The 15,343-nt window shown below is 43.0% G+C and overlaps 1 protein-coding gene across 11 annotated transcripts in view; it reads right to left on the bottom strand.

The window, feature by feature from the left end:
- Window positions 1–15,343, bottom strand: part of LOC121009050 (sodium channel protein type 2 subunit alpha-like) — a 190,344-nt gene that overhangs the window by 108,098 nt on the left and 66,903 nt on the right. For 3 of the 11 annotated variants that reach the window (XM_040441962.1, XM_040441961.1, XM_040441964.1), the window contains exons 10-11: window positions 8,880–9,182; window positions 6,389–6,763 (exon numbers count right to left, since the gene is read on the bottom strand). In XM_040441962.1, coding sequence (XP_040297896.1) covers window positions 6,389–6,763; window positions 8,880–9,182 — 678 coding nt within the window. Of the gene's footprint in view, window positions 1–3,186; window positions 3,198–6,344; window positions 6,346–6,388; window positions 6,764–8,879; window positions 9,183–15,343 lie in introns of all 11 variants that reach the window. The other 8 variants (XM_040441963.1, XM_040441967.1, XM_040441966.1 and 5 more) reach the window with 5 other exon arrangements.

The following is a 15,343-nucleotide window of genomic DNA, read 5'->3' as shown; positions in this document are numbered from 1 at the left end:
GTATGCTTTTTCCCTGTGGGGCCACATGAAATAAAATATGGGATGCTGCCCCACCTTTTTGGTCAAAAATTGCAAAAATGACTATAACATTACTATATGAATGGGGAAACCGTCAACCTCCATGCTGTGTAGACAGCCATTTTCCTGTAAAATAGCCTTCTAGTAACTCACCGGCAATGAATGAGTCATTAGGAACTACGTGACCTTGAATCGATGATGTTCTTAGTTTCTAATAAATTGTCTCTCAACAGTGTCTTGTGCCATTAACCATATACTTGAACTACTACCTAACTACTCTAGCCTTTTAAATGGAGTTGTCAGGTAGCATGATGGGTTCCTCGTGTCCTCATGTTGAGCTGAGGACAGCAATGTGTGAAGGGTCCTGCACCTTGGTGTTCAGGTGCACAGTACACAAGATAGAGGACAAGCAGGTTCTCTGCCTATAAAAATATGACTAATATTACAGGGATAGGAAAAGGTAAGCTTTAAATCCCACCAAGCCTACTGCCTGCCCTCAATTAAACATCTAATTGCACCATGGTAAAGGTTAGAGTAATCTGACCAACTAGATGCTCGTGAAGTAGTGTCTTGTACTGGTCTTTAGGCAGTTTACCCCAAATATCAATCTGTCAGATATGACCAAGCTGAAAGCATAGAAGGAGGCAGATGCTTGTGTAACACCCCAGAGTGGTGCTACCACTCCTGCACCCTGCTATTGTCTTTTATGGTCTAACATAAATCTCATCTATGTATTCTGTTCCAGGTTCACCACAATGTGCATCTATAATATTGTTTTGCAACTGTTATACATGTAATATGCCTGGCTCACCAGCAGGTGGCAGTGTTTCTGGCAGAGCTACCTTAGACAGAATGGACCTCACCATTCCATTCTCCCCCCTTTGGGCAGAAGTGGGCCAGTCCTGCTTCCTGCCAGAAGGGTGGGGGCAGAAGTTTCCAGTAGGTTCTAGTTAGTTAGAGAGTGAAGTAGTCTTCCCTAGACAGGGGAAGGTAGTGCAGGGACACATCACTGTCTGAGGTGCCCACGGCAGCCAGAGCACCCTAAGCTCTGCTGGCCATGGAGGCAGAAGCTTTGAAGCCTCAGGAGCCAGGAGAATAGTTCCTTGGCTGAAACTAAGTCAGAGTGGACTGTAGCATAACAAAGGAATCAAAGTTACTAAGCTAGCCTGTCAGTACAGCAGATAGAAAGAGATAAAGCAGAGTTGAGTTTGCCTGCCAGTTCATGCTAAAGCCTGCTGGAAACAAGACAAAGCCTGAAAACTGAAGAAACGTTTATTCAAGTAAAGCTGCCATTGAACTTGATTTCAAGGTCTGGACTCAAGTTATTGTTCCAAATCCCTCAATTATTCCCCCTTTTTATTGCTTCAGAGCCAAAGCCTGGGGTCCAGCGGTATCTAGGTAGGAGCACCGTGACACACATAAAGAGAAATTTAGGCCGCACTACACCACTCGGCAATCCTACTACACCTGAGACCCGATAGAGGGGCCCTGTGGGGAAGCGCACGTTGCACTTGCTTCTTCAGTATATTATCCCTTTAAAAAACTTCAATTTCTTAAAAAAGGTTGTCTGCTTTAGGCTATATTCACATCATGTCAGCATACTTTCCAACCTTGCAGTTGGTAAATTCGGAACATATACACCTCACCCCGAAAATGCCCACAAACAGTGCGAGACTGCCCATTTATCAGCAGGGCTCAGAAAATTAGGAACGGACCCATCAAAATAATGACTGTTGGCAACTATGGGTTTGTAATATCCTGTTAGCATGTATGCCAGGGATGCTAAACAGGTCCATAGGGTTAAGTTAGCCAGGTGAAGGCTGAAAGAATGTCCTTAGGCCTGGATACCAATGTATGGAACAGGATAAAAGAAAAAAACTGGAGCTGTAGCGGCTCCTCCTGGAGTAAAAAGTTATTGGTGGTACGACAACATGTTTCGGGATTGTACTGAGCCCTTCATCAGGTCAGGTACACCATGTATAGTCACGCTGGACAACATTTAAAAATTACACTCCTTTGAGCATTCAAAAAATATTCAAAGGAGGGCGGCAAGGCAGTACTGCCCCCTTCTAATAATTGACAAGACAGAAAAAATTGCATAAGTACAACTAATATGAGACGAAAACATCAGATATAAAAAAAAAAAACATCACAATCTACTATGCTATTCCATACTACGGCATTCAGTAAAAAAAAAGTAAAAATTTATACTTTTTTTTTTTTTTAACAATGGAAGCCTATGAGTGACAGATGTCATAGTACGGCATCCATCAGAGCTAGTGGTTGAATGTATATGCCATGGTGTATACATTAAATTAAGGCCATAAATGTGATGTGATTACCACGTTAGACTCAAATTGAATACGACATTCTCTGTATTAACCAGTACAGACAGATCCGCTGCAAAGAGCATCTCTCCTTCTAGAGAATCGGACTCAACCAGGCTCATTGATTCACTGAATGCTATGTAATGTATCCCTGCAGCAACAAAATGAAGACTCGCCAACATGTTTTCTCTGTGATAACGGCTGCCAGGACCTTTGCAATCAGAGCACTGTCAAAGGACAGGTTTCCTGATGCAGTTTGGAAGCTCAAACCAGGAGTGCATTCAAAAATGAGAAGTTGTATCTGTCCTTTATAATTTCTCTCCTTTTATGATCCTGGTTTTGTCTTTTAAAACTGCATCAGGAAACCTGACCGTGTGGCCATACCCTTAAAGGGGTTGTTCTACTTTGTGGACCTTTTCCACAGGCCTCCTCTCATGGCCAGATCCACAGTGGTAATCATACTTACCTAATCACTGCTGATGGGTTTCAGCTCGATCACTGCCCTGCCATCTCTGCAGGTCCTGGGTCTCCCAGCATCAACAACCAGTTTGACATGGGTCACTTGACCGCTGCAGCCAACGGCTGACCGCAGGTGTAACCTGTCACATGACTTAGTGACATGACGTATGGGTGACATATCATCAATGCAGCCAGCAATGTCAAACTGTCGCTGGGAGACCTGGGACTTGCAGAGTTGGCGGGGTAGCAATGGAGCAGGAACCCAGGAGAGGGGATCAGGTAGTATAATTACCAACATGGGTGTTAGCCACGTTGTGGGATCTGTAGAATACGGTAGGTCAACAAAGGTCAAACCCTTTCATCTAAAAGGTTTAGGATACACATTCGTATTTCCTCCTGACTAGCCTTCTACAACTTTAGGCCCCTTTCAAACGGGCGAGATTTCCGCACGGGTGCAATGCGTGAGGTGAACGCATTGCACCCGCACTGAATCCGGACCCATTTATTTATATGGGGCTGTGCACATGAGCGGCGATTTTCACGCACCACTCGTGCGTTGCGTGAAAATCGCAGCATGCTCCTCTTTGTGCGTTTTCCACGCAACGCAGGCCCCATAGAAGTGAATGGGGTTGCCTGAAAATCGCAAGCATCCGCAAGCAAGTGCGGATGCGGTGCGATTTTCACGCACGGTTGCTAAGAGACGATCGGGATGGAGACCCGATCATTATTATTTTCCCTTATAACATGGTTATAAGGGAAAATAATAGCATTCTTAATACAGAATGCTTAGTACAATAGGGCTGGAGGGATTAAAAAAAATAAAATTTAAATTTAACTCACCTTAATCCACTTGTTCGCGCAGCCCGGCTTCTCTTCTGTCTTCATCTTTGCTGTGCACAGGAAAAGGACCTGTGGTGACGTCACTATGCTCATCACATGATCCATCACATGATCCATCACCATGGTAAAAGATCATGTGATGGACCATGTGATGAGCGCAGTGACGTCATCAAAGGTCCTATTCCTCAAAGAAGAAGACAGAAGAGAAGCCGGGCTGCGCGAACAAGTGGATTAAGGTGAGTTAAATTATTTTTTCTTTTTTTTAACCCCTCCAGCCCTATTGTACTATGCATTCTGTATTAAGAATGCTATTATTTTCCCTTATAACCATGTTATAAGGGAAAATAATACAATCTACACAACACCTAACCCAAACCCGAACTTCTGTGAAGAAGTTCGGGTTTGGGTACCAAACATGCCGATTTTTCACACACGCATGCAAAACGCATTACAATGTTTTGCACTCGCGCGGAATAATCGCGCATTTTCCCGCGACGCACCCGCATCTTATCCGGACCAAAAACATGACGCCCGAGTGAAAGAGGCCTTACCATTTTTATTCACTTTTCAGATTAGCCTCACATTTGCTGCTGAGAAACAGTGAATGTGATTGATAAAAGCCATCATGGAATTATGTCTACAAGCTCTACTCTTCAGACTAATTTAGTGATAGACAAACCCATGACACTCGTTTGCACCTAATTCAAATTTAAAAAAGAGTGGTGCAAAAGGTGGTATCATATAATTCTTCCAAGAGAACATATTGCTATATGTTCTTAATTCTAAGGCCTGGGCAACACTGCAGATTTTTGTAGCGCGACTGATTGATTTTAACTTTTGAATGATAGCTGCAGACCATGAGATTGCATTCATCTAGATGCAGTCATTTGGACTGCAGCTGTAGTTCAATAGTTAAAATCAATCAGTCACGCTACAAAAAGTCTCAGTGTAGCCCTAGCCGAACTGACCAGCTAAATCTAGCCACGCTTATCTATAAACGTCAAATTACTGATATCATTTAGATATCCTATATCCTGTGGGCAAGGACACATGCATATTTCAGTTGTGATGGGAACTAAGCATTTCTTACAGTGAGGTCTAGCTTCCTTTAAGCCATTTTTTTATGGACAAAAAAAAAACTGTGCTGAATTTGAGGCTAGTTAGTTCTATAGATGCGATGGACACCACAGTGGAACCAGACGAACCTCATCATAAATTAATGTACAGGACACTTAGACTATTGTTATAAGTGGAAGCCACTACACTGGTGTGAACAGAGCCTTACATAGCATTTACATGAGCAGATGAGTGGGCCAATTATCAGGTTATTGTTCCCGATAACTGACCCATGTAAATGTGCCGCCATGAGCCGAAAAACGAGCAACCCCGCTCATATAAGGAGATACCAGAGACATCATTGGACTCTGCCGACAACAACCAATATACAGCAGCCAACACTTTCACCTACTAGTAAGTGATGACAGATTCCCTTTAAACAAAATACAGCTCATACTCACCTCACCGATCCTCTGCCACTGCTATTCCAATGGTGAGGTCCGCAGAAATTGCTGGGAATGCCGGTCAGCCAATCAATGGCTGCAGCGATCACCAGCCTCTGCCAGTGATAGGCTGAGGGGGACTCATAGACATTTACTGCCATGATGGGACAGAAGCAGGAACTGGTGCACAACAGAATGGCAGCAGTGGGGGACTGGAGAAATGACTGTATGTTCTGTTATTTTTATTAAGTACCCCTTTACAGTACAGTCAAATATACATAACTTTGTAATATATATTATTAGAGAGAAAATGCCTCTTTCCCAGCCGATCAGGTTCTTTCTCACTTCCCATTCTTTGGCGAGTGAACTGTCAGCTCATTCCTCCTCCCCTCCTCAATAGGCAGCTTGTAATATAATACTTTATTGAGCTGACAGTCCATCTTGTTTTCTCTAGCTCAGCTTAGGAAGGAGAGTCTGGGAAGTGGAGAAAGAGGCATTTTTCTCTGATAAGATATATTACAAGGTTTCTTATATTTACCCATGTTGCTGATTTATCAAAACTTTCTTGAAGGGCAAGTGACCATTTAAGGTATAAAGGGGGTCATTCTGAAATATGCCTAAATTAGGCATATTTCAGGCGCAGATGTCTGCAACTTCGTCTCGCTCATGCCAGGTATAAAATAGTAGGCGCGGCATGGGTGGGGAAGGGGATGGGCTGGGAGGCCCGTCTCATTCATCATTTTCTACGCCTGTTTTCGGCGTAGAAAATGGTCTAAATGCATAACAGCTCGGAAGCTGTCTTACATTTAGAACTGGCGCTGGATGCACCAAAGTTATGGAGAGGCTTGCGCCTCTTTATAACTTTATTGGATCCTCTGTCAGCTATGGGGCTTTATTAAGACCGGTCTTAATAAATGTGCCCAAAACTTTCTATATAGAGCAATCAGACCGATGAAGATCAACTTATAACTATATGTACCCATGCAGGCCAAATATACCACTATTCTACTAAAAGTAATGGGCCATACTTGAGATGCACTTAAGACTGCTACGTGTAAAACCATACCATGTTAGTTCAATATCGGATTAGTGTATAGGTCTAAATACTGATAAAATATGCAGTTAGTTAATTATATGCCTTGCAAAAAGCAGTCACATTCAAAGCTTGACCAACCAAATTATTTGTTCCTGATGGAAGCACTCTACAAAGGCTACCCATGCCTTAACTATTTGAAACTTCCTTACATTGTCATCAGAAGCTGGTTTATCTATTATCACCTCTGGCAGTAGTAGTCCAGCAGGCGATGTTGGAGCAGATGGACCACCGAACAGGGAGACCACTCCATTGCAGTCCACGGTGCTGTGCATCTTGCCATTCACTGGGACGACTGGTAGGGTTCTGGAAGCCTTGCTAGCTTGACTGAAGTTACTTTCTCGTCTTTGTCTGTGAGGTACAAACAAGGATCCTCGTCTACTCTCATTGTCCTCAAATGTGCTGTGTTCATCATCTGCAAAGTCGTTTTCTGATGCCACATCTTTCCCACGGCCTAGGAACATGCTGAACATGCTGGTCCTGCTGTTGCGCCTTGGTGTGACATCATTGCGGACATCCAGCAGAGACTTTTAAACAAATAAAGGAAACATTATTACATAGATTATTTATGTACCATGGCTACACCAATACCTAAGACCAGAAGCATAGGCACCCCAAAAAAAGTCTATATAAACCTCTCAGAAGCACAAAAATTACATAGCAAACACATACTGCAACCTTATAATAGGTTGTGCCAACAATTAAAAGGGTTTTTCAAGATTTTTCCATTGATGACCTATCTTCTGGATAGGTCATCAGTATCTGATCAGTGGAGGTCCAACACCCGGAACCCGTGCTGATCAGCTATCTATTTTGAAAAGGCATCAGCACTCCTGTGAGCGCCGCTGCCTTCTCACAGCTTATCAAGCACAGAGCCGTACATTGTATAGTGGCTGTACTTGGTATGGTGCTCCCAGGCACCATTGCACATGAATGTGTCATCACTTGGCCTTGGAAAAGCAGAGAGAAGGCCCCGGCTCACAGGAGCGTTGGTGCTTTCACAAACAGCTGATCGGGCCCCTACCGTCATGAGTATACAAATCTCAGAAAACCCCTTTAATGTTATTTTATAATTGGAACAGAAAAAAACATGACAAATTAGTTACTTTTGTAATTTGGTAGTTTGGCAATTTTTGTAAACTAGTGTTTAATCTGATGAGTAATGTGCATGTCCACCTACTGAGCTGGATGACCAGTTCCAACTGCCCTCAAAAGTATCCTCTGTTTGACAGAAGCTGTGAAAGTTAGGGGAAGAGAGCTGTGGCATAAAGGACACATGCCCTGATAAAGGACACACACCCTCATGTGCTGCCAGCCTGAAGAAAATCTAGCAGAGCGACTGGAGCAATGAACAGCTAGATCCCTGGACCCATTTGAGGTTCTACTTTTGTTGGATATTGTCATGTGATATATGATGTCCGATGTTCTTATGTTTTTATATCAATCATGTCATAACCCCTTTAATTGCGCAGCCCTCTTTCCCCTTATATAGCCTGGGCATAGGATTAAAGGGATACTCCCATACTAGATATTTATGCAATAAATGTCTGATACATGTGGGTCCCACCTCTAGGGCATGCACATATATCCAGATCAAGGATCTCATCATCACCACCATCCCACCTGTATAGAAGATCACTGGCTGCCACACCCAGTGGAGTATGAGTGGATAGGTATCCACACATGTCCTCGAGTCTTTCCAATCAATTGTATGGGTGTCATGGCTCAGCTGTTTTTGTCTATTTCAGAGGGACCACCATTCTGGAGACAGGGATGGGTCTGAGAAGTGGGATTCATGTCTGTCAGACATTTACGACATATTGTGAGGATGTCTAAGATTGGACTACCCCTTTAAATGCTTCACAAAATTATGGTTTTGCTAAACAGCAAATATGGCCACAAGAAAAAGCTATATGCTTGCTAAAGAAATTCAACAGTGTTCCCCAGGCTTGCAGTGGGTGGTGTAACGTGCTGGACCCAGTGATATTGGGCATCTTGAAGCACAGATCCCTCTTAGGGTACTTTCACACTGTCAGCAGAGGATTCCCGCAATCTGGACGCAAACTGATGGCATTTGTCAGGCGGATCCGGATCCGTCTGACAAATGCACTGAAATACCAGATCCGTCTCTCCGGTGTCATCTGGAAAAATGGATCCGGTATAAAAAAATTTTGTTGCATTTTTAAAGATTTGCACATGCGCAGACCAGAAAACCGTATCTGTTTTGCCGGAACATTTAATGCCGGATCCAGCACTAATACACTTCAATGTAAATTAATGCCGGATTCGGCATTCCGGCAAGTGTTCAGTATTTTTGGCCGGAGAGAATACTGTAGCATGCTGCTGTATTTTCTCCGTCCAAAAAACGTAAGAGGGACTGAACTGATGCATCCTGATACATACTGAACGGAATGCTCTCCATTCAGAATACATTAGGATAAAACTGATCATTTTTTTCCGGTATTGAGCTCCTGTGACGGAACTCAATACCGGAAAACAAAAACGCTAGTGTGAAAGTACCCTTATATGACTTGTCTAGTCCAGACCTTGGCCACTGTAAATCCCAATATGATATCCAATGCAATATATTCTGTTCAACCTGAATGTTCATTTCCTGCACTATATACACAAGTCAAAAAGTACCTCATGGGGTGATGAGGTCTTCGTCAATCTAATTCCATCATAGAGGAACTTTTTCAGGTTGCTTTCTGATGTGGATTTATGAAACTTTTCATCGTCACATTTCTCGTCTCCGTCCCCTTTCTCTTTTTGATGTCGTTTCTTTCTTCTGTTTCTTCTTTCCTTGGCACTTTTTGAGCTTAACTTGGTACTTTTTGAACTTAACTTTGAAGCTTCGGATGAACTCTCGGAGAGTCCACCATAACCTGTTCCACCACTAAACTCTCTGGAGCCGAGGGCTGCCTCTTGAGCTGCTACTGCTGCTGCCTAATGAAGGACAACAAAGTCAATTGGTCATATTGTAATGGCAGATAGACAGACAGAGAAAGATACATAGACAGACAGATAGACAGGCAGATAGAGAACATGGTAACAGAGCAGGCTTTCCCTGAATACAGAAATCAATAACACATTACAGAAACATTACTGTAACCAATACGTGCAATTACATTTATGCTTTTTTTTTCTTCTTAGTCAATAAAGCAAGGCTATCTGAATAAATGTTACGATGGGGTTTTGTCAATGACAAGGTTAGTAAATAAGTCAATATATAGTATCATGGAATCGCTAATCAAGAGAGCGACCAAAACATAGAGATACACGACTTCCAGGACTTGATCAAGCATGTATTCTTCATAGGACGCGACTGCCAGGCTCCTCTAGCAGCCACTTATCTCCATGAGAAAAAAAGGATCGGGCAGTTTAAGTTGTCCCATCTCTACCTTTCATGACCAAAATGGGAATAACCACAGTAAGCGCCATCCACGTAGGCTGAGTTACAGAAATTACTGAGCTGCTGGCGCTCTGCTGTTTCCATAACTCCCAAAGCAATGAATGGGAACTATGCAAACTCATGAGATACGGAAACTGCCTAGCTCACTGTGCTACGCTGTTTGTGTAGCTCCCATTACTGATATGGGGGTTATGGAAACAGAGGAGCACCAGCTGCTCGAATGGTTCCATAATTCAAGCCACTGAGGGCCAGAGCTTACTGTGGTTATTCCCATCTCAGGCACAAAAGGCCGAGATAGGACAAGCCCTTAAAACCAACTTGCTCAATTCCTATGTTCCGTGCCATGTTGGGAGGCCCCCATACACATTTGATGATCTTTGCTTTTGACCAACTTTAATCTAATGCATAGGGCCAGCTTAACAGTAAGTCTGCTGTCAATAGAAACCAGTGAGAGCTCAACTTAAATTTTTCCAAAGCAGTTTAAGAAATGAAAGCTGAGCTCTGATTGGTTGCTTGAGTTTTCGTAAATAAGACCCAATAGAAAATATTTATCAAACCGAGTGTAGGAAAACCCTTGTAGCCCATAGCAACCAACCATGTCATGTGAAATCTATGCTGTGATAGGTTGCTATAGGCAACCAATACAGTTTTCTTTTAGACAGTTTACATAAATCTGCCCCTATGATAATTCTTTCTGTTGCACCATCAAATGGGAAACACCACTTATCTGTCCATTTATCATTTATCCATTTTAAGAGGATCTGGTGTAAACTTTCATTAGCTACTGCTAAGGTTGCCACCCAGCCGGTATCTCATCGGCAAAGCCGGTAATTTAGTGCCCCTGACAGTAATTTTTTTTCTACCAGCAACAATATTTGCTATAATAATTGCTGTATCAGTATTCCTATATGGACTGTTACTAAGGAGCGCTTCAATTGTGGAGAGCTCATTAGTACATCCTTTAACTCCCAATCCGCCTTCCTTCTTTCCTTGTGTTAAGAAGAAAAAAAACTCCCCTCATCCATTTAAAGGCGCCAGGGTCAGGACCTGTGGTCACAGCATTGACTGGAAGCAGCAGGACCTGCGAAACGTCATCACGCTGGAGTGCAGGTCCTGTCTTGAGCTTCCAGTGAGCAGCAAGTGTTCACCGCGATGAAATGGATGAGTCCTTTTTTATTTGCACAGAGAAGGGGACATTATTAATATTGGGGGGCACTAATGGGGGCATTAGTAATTCGAGGGGGCAATAATGGAGGCATTATTAATTCTGGGAGGTGCTAATAGGGGCATTATTAATTCTGGGGGGCACTAATTGGGGCATTAGTAATTCTGGGGGGCACTAATGGGGGCATTATTGATTATGTGGGGCACGAATGGGAGCATTATTAATTCTGGGGATGCTAATGGGGGAATTAGTATTACTGGGGGGTACTAATGGGGGCATTGTCAATTCCAGGGGGCACTAATGGAGCCATTACTATTACTGGGGGCTCTAATGGGGGGCATTATCAATTCTGGGGGGCCCTAATTGGGACATTATTAATACTTGGAGCCGCATTATGACACGGCAACTTAACACCCAGTGTTAAGTGTCACAAACCAGCGGGTGTGAACCCACTCTGCCACGTGTCCTACCTCCAATAAGGGCGCTGTCTAAGCCAACCCCTCAATCTTCACAGTACCCCTGCTGGTGGGGCTAGACTTTCTTGATGGGAACACCAGGTCGCTACCTCTTGAGGAGGATAGGCACACAAAGCAGACCAGGAGGTACCTGAGAAAGGTACCAAATGTACAGGTGTTGTCAGCAGGCTAAGTCGTTACCAGGAGCAACAGTGCAGGACCGAAGGATGAGGTAGAGGCGAAGTCAGACAGACAAAAGGTCAGGGCAGGCGGCACAGGTACAGGTCAGGCAAACCGGGTCGGCAACAGGAGTGTCAAGGCAAGCAGGCAGGGATCAAACGGGTAGCAGAATCCAAGAACACAAGTACGAGTCAGGAACACAAGTGGATATCAAGAATCTTAGCAGGACACAAGTACCTTGACACTGGGAAGGGGGCTGAGCCACTTATATATGTACAGGAGGGCTAGGACTGGTCGGTGAGGTCACATGACCTAACCCATAAAGCCCAGGAAGTGACGCGCGCCAGCCCTTAAGGTAGTGCTGCAGGAAACAAACATCAAGCATGCTGTGGCCAGGGCTGAGAGGAAACTGTGGAACTGATCCCAGAACAACACTACCTACACAGACAGAGCCAAGGACTGCAGCGGTGAATGGGAAGCACTGGCCGCAGATCACTTTTGAACACGGCGCCCGAGACTGCGGCGGTAAGCAGGGGAACAGCGGCGCCCAGCAGTCACAGTTACATTAAGCCATGCCCCACAACTTGGCTGGTATTTTTTGTTGGGAAAGGTGGCAACCCTAGTTACCGAAGTAGGGTTCCTGGACAAGGAACATTAAAGAGGACCTTTCATGGGTCCAGACTTTATAAGATAAGTAGCACGTTAGGTAGGGCATAAAGCAGGGATCCTATAGTAACATAGTAACATAGTATATAAGGCCGAAAAAAGACATTTGTCCATCCAGTTCGGCCTGTCATCCTGCAAGTTGATCAAGAGGAAGGCAAAAAAAAATATGTGAGGTAGAAACCAATTTTCCCCACTTAAGGGGAAAAAAAGTCCTTCCAGACTCCAATCAGATAACTCCCTGGATCAACGATCCATCTCTAGTAGTTATAGCCTGTAATATTATTACACTCCAGAAATACATCCAGGCCCCTCTTGAACTCTTTTAGTGAACTCACCATCACCACCTCCTCAGGCAGAGAGTTCCATAGTCTCACTGCTCTTACCGTAAAGAATCCTCTTCTATGTTTGTGTACAAACCTTCTTTCCTCCAGACGCAGAGGATGTCCCCTTGTCACAGTCCTGGGGATAAATAGATGATGGGCGAGATCTCTGTACTGCCCCCCGATATATTTATACATAGTAATTAGATCTCCCCTCAGTCGTCTTTTTTCTAAAGTGAATAACCCTAATATTGATAATCTTTCAGGGTACTGTAGTCCTCCCATTTCAGTTATTACTTTAGTTGCCCTCCTCTGTACCCTCTCCAGCTCTGCTATGTCTGCCTTGTTCACAGGAGCCCAGAACTGTACACAGTACTCCATGTGTGGTCTGACTAGTGATTTGTAAAGTGGTAGGACTATGTTCTCATCACTGGCATCTATGCCCCTTTTGATTCAACCTATTATCTTATTGGCCTTGGCAGCAGCTGCCTGACACTGGTTTTTACAGCTTAGTTTGCTGTTCACTAAAATTCCTAGGTCCTTTGCCATGTCAGTGTTACCCAGTGTTTTACCATTTAGTATGTACGGGTGACTTGCATTATTCCTTCCCATGTGCATAACCTAACATTTGTCAGTGTTAAACGTCATCTGCCACTTCTCTGCCCAAGCCTCTAATCTATACAGATTCATCTGTAGCAGTATACTGTCCTCTTCCGTGTCAATTACTTTACACAGTTTAGTGTCATCTGCAAAAATTGATATTGTACCGTGCAAGCCTTCTACAAGATCACTATTAAATATATTAAAGAGAACAGCGCCCAATACTGACCCCTGAGGTACTCCACTAGTGACAGTGACCCAATCTGAGTGTGTACCATTAATAACCACCCTCTGTTTTCTATCACTGAGCCAGTTACTTACCCACATACAGACATTTTCTCCCAGTTTAACCATTCTCATTTTATATACTAACCTGTTATGCGGTACAGTGTCAAATGCTTTGGAGAAGTCCAGATATACGACATCCATTGACTCGCCGCTGTCAAGTCTAGAAATTACCTCCTCATAGAAACTGATTAAATTAGTTTGACATGACCGATCCCTCATGAAGCCATGCTGATATGGCGTTATTTGTTTATTTTCATTGAGGTACTCCAAGATAGCATCTCTTAGAAAACCTGCAAACAGTTTACCCACGACAGATGTTAAACTTACCGGCCTATAGTTTTAGGACTCTCTTTTTGGACCGTTTTTGAATATTGGCACTCCATTTGCTATGCGCCAATCCTGTGGAACTCAGTATAGAATCCTTAAATATCAGAAATAAGGGTCTGGCTATGACATTACTTAATTCTCTTAGGATAAAGGAGTGTATGCCATCTGGTCCTGGCGATTTGTATATTTTAATCTTTTTAAGACGCCTATGTACTTCTTCCTGGGTCAGACAGGGCACTTTTAATGGGGAATTAACTTTTACATTCTGCATTTCATCAGACAGTTTATTTTCTTCAGTGAATACATTGGAGAAAAAAATATTTAATAGCTTTGCTTTCTCCTCATCGCTCTCTGCAACTCCCCCCTCATTACTCTGTAGATTACCGACATCTTCAGATTTATACTTTTTACCATTTATACAATTAAAAAACATTTTAGGGTTAGTTTTGCTCTCTTTGGCAATTCATTTCTTGGTCTCTAGTTTGGCTGCTTTTATTTGTTTTTTACATATTCTATTTTTTTCCTTATAGTTTTTCAGTGCTTCCTCACTACCCTCCTGTTTTAGTGATTTAAATGCTTTCTTTTTGTCATTTATTCCTTTCTTTACAGCTCTATTTATCCACATAGTTTTTTAGTTTTTTTCTTGTTCCTTAACCATTTATTCCCATAAGGTATGTACCTCTCACAATTAGATTTTAGGATGCTTTTAAAAATATCTCATTTTGTGGCTGTATTTTTTTTTTCTTAGGACTTTGTCCCAGTTAGTTAGGCCTATGGCCTCTCTTAGTTGGCTAAATTTAGCTTTTTTGAAGTTTGGTATTTTTGTTCCTCCCTGAAGAAACACTCTTTTTTAATGATAATTGGAAGGTTATTACTTTATGGTCACTACTTACCAGGTGTCCCCCAACCAGCACATCTGTTGTTCTGTCAGGTCTATTGGTTAATACTAAGTCCAGTATGGCCATTCCTCTAGTCGGGTCCTGAACCAGTTGGGAAAGGTAACTGTCTTTGGTTATTGCCAAGAACCTGTTTCCTTTATGAGATATACAAGTTTCAATTTCCCAATCTATATCTGGGTAGTTAAAGTCCTCCATAATAACCACCTCATTATGATTTGCCGCCTCGTCTATCTTGTTTAGTAGCAGATTTTCTGTGGACTCTGGTATATTAGGTGCATTATAATAAACTCCTATTAGTATTTAATTATTGTTTTTGCTTCCATGTATTTCTACCCACAGTGACTCCACATGTTCATGTCCCTCACTTATATCTTCCCGGACTGTGGGCTTTAGACAGGACTTTACAGACCCCTCCCACTCTCCGGTTTTTGTGATCCTTTCTAAACAGACTGTAACCCTGTACATTAACTTCCCAGTCATAGCTATCATCCAGCCATGTCTCAGTTATTCCCACTATGTTATAGTCCTCTTCACACATAACTAATTCCAGTTCCCCATTTTTATTAGTCAGGCTTCTGGCATTAGTATACATACATTTAAGAGGTTTATGTATATTTTTTACCCTACAGTTTTCCTTCTGAGCTGTTCTAGTTCCTCCTTCCATTTCTCCCCCAGTCCCATTACCTTGCCCCCGGTCTCTATCTGCACTATCTTCCCATCCTATAACGTAATTACCCTCCCCCCAAGTCCCTAGTTTAAACACTCCTCCAACCTTCTAGCCATCTTCTCCCCAAC

Source organism: Bufo bufo, chromosome 7 (genome assembly GCF_905171765.1).
Source record: "Bufo bufo chromosome 7, aBufBuf1.1, whole genome shotgun sequence".
Taxonomy (NCBI): Eukaryota; Metazoa; Chordata; class Amphibia; order Anura; family Bufonidae; genus Bufo; species Bufo bufo.
Note: the sequence above shows the minus strand (reverse complement) of the source record. Positions and strands in the feature narration are given on the sequence as shown.